Source organism: Sinocyclocheilus anshuiensis, unplaced genomic scaffold (assembly GCF_001515605.1).
Source record: "Sinocyclocheilus anshuiensis isolate Anshui unplaced genomic scaffold, SAMN03320099.WGS_v1.1 scaffold1433, whole genome shotgun sequence".
In the NCBI taxonomy this organism is placed as follows: domain Eukaryota; kingdom Metazoa; phylum Chordata; class Actinopteri; order Cypriniformes; family Cyprinidae; genus Sinocyclocheilus; species Sinocyclocheilus anshuiensis.
Window position 1 is genome coordinate 289,127 of NW_015549681.1, and position 10,389 is coordinate 299,515.

The window sequence follows — 10,389 nt, forward strand, 5'->3', positions numbered from 1 at the left end:
GGCACCGATTTAACAGAAGGCATTCATTCGAAAAGATAAACTCCCTTGGACAGGAAACAGTATACACCAATATCTTAATAAATAAACATCTCTTTTACCTCAATGTCTGCTGTGATGAAATGGTGGGTGGAAAAGCCCTATTGCTTCAAATAAGGCAAACCCATTTGATTTCAAGTCTTCATTGATCGTCAACGAACCGAACGCAACTCTTAGCTTATGGACTGAGAATGACTTGGGAAAGAACTCAAAAGTCTTGCCGAGAATGAATTTCTGACCGTGCATGTTTGAGCCTCTAGGTGGCGTCCCAGTCCATTGTTTTGAACTGGATGACGGACTGGCGGTGATCCGAGGGTGTTCTGTGGATCATGTGATCCAGCGTCTCCAGGGCGTCCATACTGCTGTGGCCGTTTGGTAACAGATGCGTCTGTTCGGAGGAAGAGGACGATGGCGTGAAGTGTGAGGAGGAGGAGCTAGAGTCCGAGAGGGAGGAGTTTGTAGGCGCTGACGCAAAGAGGGAGGAGGAGTAAGGAGGAGGGGGCGGAGTCGAGGATGGCAGGGCTTGAGAGGTGAACGGGTACTGATGTTGCGATTCGGGCGAGGGGTAACCGAAGTCCAAGTCGTCGAAATCAAACTCATTGTTCGTTCTTTCTGTAGCAGGCTGAGTGACATGTGATTGCATGGCTTGGGGTTGCGATGGCAGGGGTTGCGACGGTAGGGATTGCGACTGCGCATGTTCGCTCGTATGTTGTTTCGACAGCTGCGCATGCATGCCGAGCAAGTGTGCGTTCGAAGTGTGCGTCATGCGTTGACTGTTCTGGTGTAGCATAGTGCGCGAGGACTGCGGCGACACGCCATTTTGCTGTCGCATTTGCGTGAGAAGCCGCAGCACGAGCGATGTGTCTTGCCCTCGCTGCAGCTGCGACAGAAGCACGCGGTACTGCTCGGGCGGTTGTGCGCGTGAGCCGCTCTGCTGCTGCTGCTGTGTTAGCACCCCAAACGACGAATGATTCTGCTTTAGTGTGTGAACGTGCTGCTGCGGGACGTTCAAAGTGGCATGCGACGACGACATGCGCACGTTCGGGTTCAACGCCACCTGCCTGTGTCTCTGCTGCTCCTGGGAGATCAAATCTTCCAAGTTGTATGTCTCGGGAACAACCGCGCACGGGCGTCCTCTCGCGCCTAGCATGCCTCCGTGTAGGGACACGCCGTTTAGGTCTGGCACAGGCGTTTTGATGTCCGGCGATGGGCAGGGGCTGATGGTAAGATCCAAGACCTCGCTGACGGCTTCGCTCTTTGGCTTCGCCGCAGGCGGCAGAAGGGATCGTGGGTAGTGAAGGTGGTTCTGAAGGGAGAGGGGAGGGTTTGCGATGATCATCTTGGCCAGCATCTCTTGGCGCATACGCTGCTCATTTGCTAACTGCTCTCTCTCCCGCCGCGCTTTCTTCACCTCCTCGTCCATCCGAGATAGCTCAGCGCGCACGCGGGACACGCAGTTCTCTGGGATTTTTATACCTGAGACACACACATGATTGTTATTTTCGTCTTGAGGAGAGATAAACGGACATATAAAGGCCCGTTCACACCAAGAACGATAATTATGTGTGACCCTGGAGCACAAAAGCAGTCTTAAGTCGCTGGGGTATATTTGTAGCAATAGCCAAAAATACACTGTATGGGTCAAAATTATCGATTTTTCTTTTATGCCAAAAATCATTAGGATAAATACCATGTTCCATGAAGATATTTTGTAAATTCCCTACTGTAAATATATTAAAACTTAATTTTTGATTGGTAATATGCATTGCTATGGACTTCATTTGGACAACTTTAAAGGCAATTTTCCCAATATTTAGATTTTTTTTTCACCCTCAGATATCAGATTTTAAAATAGTTGTATCTCGGCCAAATATTGTCCTATCATAACAAACCATACATTAATGGAAAGCTTATTTATGTGACGTATAAATCTCAATTTGGAAAAATTGACACTTTTGACTGGTTTTGTGGTCCAGGGTCACATATTAGTGTCAACACCAAAGCACGATAACATTGTTTATTAAAAGCGCGTGCTGCAGTATCATCGTCTACCACTTTAAATGCACAAGCTCTTTAAAGTCAGGTGGATTCAGATTGGCTAAAAAACTTGAAAGTGTTCCTATGTGCCGTTATTGTTACAGCCGTGTTGGGACTCCGCTATTTGATTTTTAAAGCTGTATCATTGTCGTCCTTGGTGTGAACGGCCTTACCTCTCAATTGTGATAATCAATACTCATGACAAGACGAGTTTTAGGATAAATCTGGGATATTCATTGCTAGTAGGGCTGGGACAATAAATCGATGCATCGCGAATCGAGAAATGCTTCTGCATCGATTCTGAGATTTTCCGAAGGCATCGCGCTTCTCTCTTGAATCGATTCTGAGCTTAGTTTAGAGATAGCTGCATTCTGCTTGCTTCCAGTTCCTTACTCACGCACCACTTGAACCTAAAATAAGCATTCATAAAGTTCGAAAAGGTTGAAGCGAATTACAAGGATTTTCACAGTGGGCTGTGTTTACATAAATCTTGCATCATAAAAGACGGTGTGCAAATACATTTAACCACTTACATTACTCAGCCGAACGCACAAGTGCTCTTCTTCGTGAGCATTTGAGTGTGCGGTTAAAAACTAGCCTAGAGCGCCATCTGCTGTTAAAAACTAAGCTCAGAATCGATTCCAGAGAGAATCACAATGCATTCCAAAAATCTCAGAATCGATCCACGAAACGCGATGCATCGATTTATTGTCCCAGCCCTAATTGCTAGGGCTGCATGATAATGGTTAATCATGATATAATCATGATTATTGTCATAAAATTTCTTTTTACATTTCATCAGAATTATTGCATTTTCACATAAGCACAAATCAAGAGAACGCCCATTGGTTTGCTTGCAGATTTAGTCGCAGCAAACAGCACAAATGCCCACGTGAAAGAAAACAGTCCGGCTGTATTTCACTTTTACTTGAGCAAAATACCTCAATAGAGATTGCTAAACTCCAACATAAATGTTTGCCAGTGTTTTCAGCTCATCAGGTTTGGAACATTAAAAACACCACTGGGCAGAAAATGCATCGATTTCAGAAAAAAAGCTCTGATTGGGGGATTTAAAATCTTGACATCTGGCAACCGCAACTATGAAAGCTTGTCGTGGCTTGTTACCAATGCAAAGATAACACAAACGCCAAATTAAAATGAAACATTTTCAGGATAAATAACCAGCTGGAAAATACCGCAGGTGATTATGCCTAATAAATCGAGAGAAGCAGAAATCATGATCACGATTAAAATACGATTTATCGTGCAGCCCTATTCACTGCAATAATTAGTTTGCTAGGAAACGGGATTGAGAAGTAACAGATAACAAAACATCAACTCACCAACTTGCTTGCTGTTCTGTTTGGTTTTGAGCCGTACGATCTGCAGGATGCTGGAGTTGGTGATGTCCGAGACGATGTCAGACACTCGTTTCCAGACCCTCAGCAGCGCGCCGCACAACATGTGATACTGCCTGAGACGCATCCCCAGAAAACACTCCTGGCCCTGCTCGATCAGCTTACACTTACCATTCCTACCACAAATACAGACACAAACACTATTAAGCTGTGGTCACATTTAATGCTACTATGCGAAATTCTGAGAGCAAAATCCAGTCATTTCCATGGGAATCAGTGCGCTGAAGAATTTCGTCTGATTGGACTTTCAGTGGCGAAGAAATTTCCCTATGCGATTTTTGTGTTGGGTTCGGGTTCATTAAACTCTGACACACAAATTTGCAGCACCAATCAAAGCTAAAGAGCCACAATGGACGAGGCGCTCATTCTGGTGGTTTTAACTAAATATAAATTGTTAAATAAAACAAAATCTAAAAATATTGAAAATCACTTTCGGTAACTGAAATAAACCTTAAATACAACAAAATAAAATATGAAATCTAAAAACACTATATAGAAAGGCATGGGGGAAAAAACGTTACTTAGAAGTTCTAACTAATAAGTTTAAGTTATTTATTAAATTATTACATTTATTTATTACAAATACCAAAACTCAGATATAAATTAAAGCTAAATATTAAAAAATTAAGGACAAATGCACATAAAATGACTAAAACTTTGTTTACTTAAAAAATGGTCATCTTACTATTAACTAAAACTAAATCTAAAACTACTGAACACTTTTTCGGTTAACTTAAATTAAAATTAAAACTGAACATTTGCCAATAAAAAATGTAAAAAGAATTAATAAATGTTATAATGGTATAAAAATAATACTAAAATACACAGTTTTGTTTCACACTACACCATCAATATTATAAAATCAACCATAAAAAGAAGCTGTTTGGAAAGCAAACAGGTTTGGTTCATTTGCTAGCTGGCAGAATAGCTTTGGATGTTTATTTTGTCATCATTATCACCTGTGAAATCTTGCAGAGCAACAGTAATTGTGAACACACCTTTAAACACACACACACACACTTATTCAATCAGTTTACAGAGTTGTATTATAGTAGATTCTTAGCTATTAGTGCAAATTATAACATAAACCTAAAAAATAAAAAGTGGAACATATTGAAATACATTGTCAAAAACAAAAAGTATCAGTGTCAGCAGGGTCAGAGTCTCTACTGATCGCTCACACACACACACACACACACTCACCAGTTGGCATGTGTGCAGTTGGTGAAAGAAAAGACAAACTGACTCTCCCAGAAATCCTTTGCTTCATCAGGTGTCACCTTCAGAGCGGGAAGAAAAACACTTGTATGAACGTGTTTTCATCAGAGCATTTAGTGTGAACCTGGACTGGTAGCAAAAAAGCCATTAAAAGTGGCAAAAACTCTTTTTTAAATTCATTATAACATTTCATGTTTACATTATCATATTTTAGGGCTTGCTATGCGTTTGATGCAGTCTGATATCCGTATTCACTCACTCAAGAGGAGAATGAATGATTTATGAAGTGGTTTTTGATCAAAAATAATAATAAGTCAACTCTGAAAACACTCCCAGCAACTCTAAACTTGGATTGTATCTCGACTGAACTCAAGACCAAAAAGTCAAACCAACTCTTACATTCAAACACACAAGTGTGTTCCTGACAGACCCGCTCTCTACCACTGGATGTCACTGTGCGACAAGAGCTCTGCGTAAGGTTTAACATCATATCAATGTGTGTGAGCTGTAGGGACTCTGGCAGTGCCTGATGGGTTTTGCGTGTTGTACCTTGTAGTATCTCAGGAGCAGGTTGTCCAGGTTCTCAGGATGAGCCTGTTTGCCGATGTTGGGCTTAAACAGGATGAGATTACGACCCCGACCCTGTTCGGCGAGCAGGACACACGGCTGATTCCCGCGCAGCTGAACACACAAACACACATATATGTCTTAAGTCGCTGGGGTATATTTGTAGCAACAGCCAAAAATGCATTGTATGGGTCAAAATTATCGATTTTTCTTTTATGCCAAAAATCATTAAGATATTGAGTAAAGATCATGTTTCATGAAGATATTTTGTAAATTTCCTACTGTAAATATATCAAAACTTATTTTTGATTAGTAATATGCATTGCTAAGAACTTCATTTGGACAACTTTAAAGGCGATTTTCTCAATATTTAGATTTTTTTTGCACATTTTGAAAAATTGACACTTATGACTGGTTTTGTGGTCCAGGGTCACATATATGGTAAAAACATACTCAAAGATGGTAATTTGGCATTTGGATGATTTCGACTGCATAAACACAGCAAGCGTGATTTATCGTCAGACATCAGTGTGTGATGATATGTCGTGTACCTTGTTTGAGAGGTAAAAACCTTCAAATTCTCCAGTGAGTTTCTCTGCTTTACTGCAGGCCTCTTCCCAGGGCATCCCGCGATCCACACTGATCTGAAAACAGCCACAACACAAACTCAGGACATTTAGAAAATTTCTAAATAAATAAATAAAAGTAGTAAAAAAAAGAATAGTCATATATATATATATATATATATATACAGTATGCATGTATATAAAACTAAAATACATGTAAAATAAAATAAAAAATAAAATAAATGATTTATTAGGCTATCTGCAGGACCTGCACAAATAAAATTAATACCATATGAGCGGGGTAGAGCAATGTCTATGATAACATACAGTTCAGATACAGGTTTTCACAAAAACAAAAAGTTTATAAAAACGATAAACTTCACATTTCAGCCTTTAAACCATTATTAAGAGTCAAAAGTATCAATTATAATATTAATTTAATATTTAGTAGTATTATTGATTTGACTTAGGGCTGAATGATTAATTGAAATAAAACCGAAATCACAGTATGGTTTTGTGCGATTACTAATTCACAAAGGACATGACTTAAATAAATATATGCACTTTATGTTTCAGAGTGAAGCGGCACTGCACATTTAGTTTATGGTTTAGTTTAGTTTGAGTTTATATTACAATATTAAAATAATAACAATAAAAGAGTTTGTATTACAATAACATTTCTTATTTTGTTTTTATTGAGTTGTTGTTATTATAATTGTATTAACATATTTCATATTTACGTATTCACAAAATGTTGGCTAAATTGTGCAGCCCTAGTACAATATTAATATTGTGCAGCCCTAGTCCAATATGAATATCTCTTATGTAGTTTTTTTTTTTTTTTGTAAATATATATTTTTTAATTATTATTATACACTTATCTTATTATTATTAGCAGTAGTTGGAGTAGTAGTAGTAATTCCTCATTTTAATAGTAGTATTAATTCTTCAAATATTAATATTTTTATTTTGTTATTAGGATTATTATTTACATTTTTATTTAGTAGTAGTAATAATAATAATTATTATTATCTTTATTATTTATAGACATAATATAATCACAGCATTAACTATTATTATTATTATTATATAGCCATTATATAGCCTGGATTTGTTCTTTTTTAAGCAATTATTTTCAATTATTATATAATATTAAATAACACTTAAATATATTTTACCGTCTTAATTGTTTAGATTTTTATAATGCATTATCTTCTTGTTGACATGCACAACTCTGCGTGTTTGCTGCGTAAAACATGGGTTGAATTTCACATTGGTCTGAACTAAAACAGCAGACGGGCTGATTGAAAATGCACATTCATTCTCTGCCAGTAGGAGGCGCAGAAATACAGCGGTTTCTCGCTAATCGCTACACAAAGCAGCGCAGCACCTGACTTTGAAACATGCAGTGCTCATATTTATTAAATGAAATCACGGCCTTTTGAAGTTTAATCGTCACATTAAGCCATATTGCAATTCTTGTCTTTCCGTTCCCAAATGTAAGACCTCCTGAAATCATAATTAAGACTTTCTTGTACCATTGAGGACTTTTTATGGCCTTAAATTTGATTGAACTAAAATTAAGACTTAAGGACCCGCGGAAACCCTGTTTATATACAATATAATATATATAATATATTAAATAAACTTATATATAAAAGTCAGTCAGTAAGATTTTTTTAAATGTGTTTCAAAGTCTCTTCTGCTCACCAAGGCTACATTTATTTGGTAAAATAATGTCATAAAAACAGTAATATTGTGAAATAATATAATTTGAAACAACGGTTTTCTATGTGAATATGTTCAAAATATGAATTTTCAGCATCATTACTCCAGTCTTCAGTGTCACATGATCTTCAGAAATCATTCTAATATGCTGATTTGCTGCTCAAGAAACTTCTGATTCTGATCAATGTTGAAAACCGCTGTGCTGATGAATATTTTTGTGGAAACTGTGATACATTTTATTTTTCAAGATTCACAGATGAATAGAAAGTTTAAAAGAACAGCATTTATTTGAAATGGAAATCTTTTGTAACATTATAAAGGTTTTACTGCCACTTTTGATTAATGCATGCTTGCTGAATAAAAGTATTAATATCCTCATTTTCCTGACATGTACCTTATAGAGGATGACCTGGCCCTCCTGAGGGTTTCCTGGAGTTAGAAACTTCTCCTGTGTTTCCTCGTGAATCTCATCATTACCAGGAGCAAGATCTGAACACACAGAATATGACAACATTAATCTCAGACACACATACAGCTCATCTGCTGCTGTGAAAACATACCAGACCCACGCAAATATAACCGCACTATTCCGCATTACATTCAGATTCCTCACCCAATATTCCCATGTCATATTTTCCCTCTTTTTTATCCTTGTTGATCAGGTAGTCGAAGTTATCGGTGAAATACTGGAACAGAGAGTTCTGATGATGGACCTCCATACCCAAAATACGGTTCAGAAACTTAGTGATGGTGCAGTCTGGTATATATGGGACAAAAGAAAGGCAATTAGCCACTTGGTTTGCATGTAACTAACTTGCATGAAATCAATGCATTTCTTAAATACAAACCTTTCTACATGCAAATGTAATGTAACTAACAGGAAAGCACTCCACTCACAGAAATTACATCAGTAACACATAACCAGATCAAATGTACATTATCCATATACAATGTTATCAATACATTTTGAATCTGACACCAGTAATATGAAAATGGGCAAATATCAGCACAGATACATTTTTATCACTTATATAAATATGCTCAAGCAGAAGTATCGCTGCACTAATCATACGAAACACAGAGATGATCATTAAATCTTTATAATCAGATCATTGTGCTGCTGTTGTATTACATTTACCTTTCTCTGTATTCTGACTTGGACGCGGCTCCTTACAGAAGATTCCCACATCAATCATGCCATTCTTCATATCTGGCACACACACATATAAATATTAAAATCAGTGCACACAAAAATTACACCATCATGCTCTTCTGCATGTGCTTGAACACAACAGTAAGCAACATTAGGATTAGTGTGTCTTAAATCAGACTATGCAGACTGCGTGGATTTACGTGGATTAACTGCAGAACTGTAGTATTTTGGTAGAAATGTTAAACTAAATATTATATTAACATATTACATTTTAATAAAGGTACACTACCATTTGGGGTTGGTAACTTTTTTTTTAAGTTTTAAAATGAGGTCTCTTCTGCTCACCAAGGCTGCATTTATTTGATCAAACATATAGTAAATACAGTAATATTGTGAAATAAATAATAGCTGTTTTCAACGTGAATATCTGTTCAACTGTAATTTATTTCTGTGATCAAAGCAGATTTTCAGCATCATTACTCCAGTCTTCAGTGTCACATGATCTTCAGAAATCATTCTAATATGCTGATTTGCTGCTCGAGAAACATTTCTGATTATTATCAATGTTGAAAACAGTTGTGCTGCACAATATTTTTGTGTAAACCGTGATACAAGTTATTTTTCAGGATTCTTTGATGAATAGAAAGTTTAAAAAGAACAGTGTTTATTTGAAATAGAAATCTTTTGCAACATTATAAATGTCTTTGCTGTCACTTTTGATCAAATTGGCATAAGCTGCATTACTGAAGCACATCAGAACAGATGACATTACCTTTGAAGAATATGATGTCCCCTCCTGGGTAGCTCTTCGGTGGAAGGACTTTGTTGTCGATTTGCCTGAGGATGGCTTTAGTGATCTTATCCAACGCTTTGGTGCCGTACTAAGACAGACAGAAGATAAAAAACTGGTTAAATTCCTTGGTTCAAACTTTGATTTTACCCTCACTGGTCTCTTTTCACACTGTATTTGTGGGACTGTGTGTGGTACATATCAACCTTCTACAGTGCGAGTAAATCACTCGCATATGCGACTAAATCTTCACTCTGGCGACTAAATGATGTCTAATATTAGCCAATTGCTAATAAATTCTCAGATTTTACTCGCCAGTGTGTGAGTTGGAGGCTAAGTATAAGTTTAGCCTAGATATATTTACACTCGCCGAACACTCTGACTGAGCGTTTCAGAGTTTCGCTCTCCGTCAAGCGATCTGTGCTATTTTTCAATTAATCTCGATGGATGCGCAGTGTACCTGTATTTGACGTACCGTAAACTCTAGTGTGAAGGCGCACGACTTGCTGTTGTGTGCTGGGAGCACTGTTTCTCACACACACGCAAAGAAAGAGAGAGAGAGAGAGAGAGAGCGAGAGAGTCACATTGTATGGAGCTGACGCGCTACATGTAAATGATATTCTTTGTTGTATTTTTCTGTAAAAATAACAGTTCATTTAGAATTATTCAGCTTTTAAGAATAAGCATAAGATATGCCGGTTTCTCCAGTAGTGGGCGGAGCTAATGCGCAAACGACTGGCACTCATTTATTATTAACAAATATATATATATATATGTGTGTATATATGTGTGTGTATGTTTATATGTTTATGTGTGTATGTATATGTATGTGTATGTGTGTATGTGTGTGTATGTGTGTGTGTGTGTGTGTGTGTT

The 10,389-nt window shown here is 37.5% G+C and overlaps 1 protein-coding gene across 4 annotated transcripts in view; it reads right to left on the reverse strand.

The window, feature by feature from the left end:
* Nucleotides 1-6: 6 nt before the first annotated feature.
* sbno2a (strawberry notch homolog 2a) overlaps nt 7-10,389 on the reverse strand; it is a 37,855-nt gene continuing 27,472 nt past the window's right edge. For all 4 annotated transcript variants that reach the window (XM_016449664.1, XM_016449663.1, XM_016449665.1 and 1 more), the window contains exons 25-33: nt 9,496-9,604; nt 8,709-8,780; nt 8,184-8,327; nt 7,965-8,059; nt 5,828-5,920; nt 5,259-5,390; nt 4,695-4,771; nt 3,417-3,607; nt 7-1,512 (exon numbers count right to left, since the gene is read on the reverse strand). In XM_016449664.1, the coding sequence (XP_016305150.1) occupies nt 293-1,512; nt 3,417-3,607; nt 4,695-4,771; nt 5,259-5,390; nt 5,828-5,920; nt 7,965-8,059; nt 8,184-8,327; nt 8,709-8,780; nt 9,496-9,604 (2,133 nt within the window). In that variant the 3' untranslated portion in view covers nt 7-292. The remainder of the gene's footprint in view (nt 1,513-3,416; nt 3,608-4,694; nt 4,772-5,258; nt 5,391-5,827; nt 5,921-7,964; nt 8,060-8,183; nt 8,328-8,708; nt 8,781-9,495; nt 9,605-10,389) is intronic.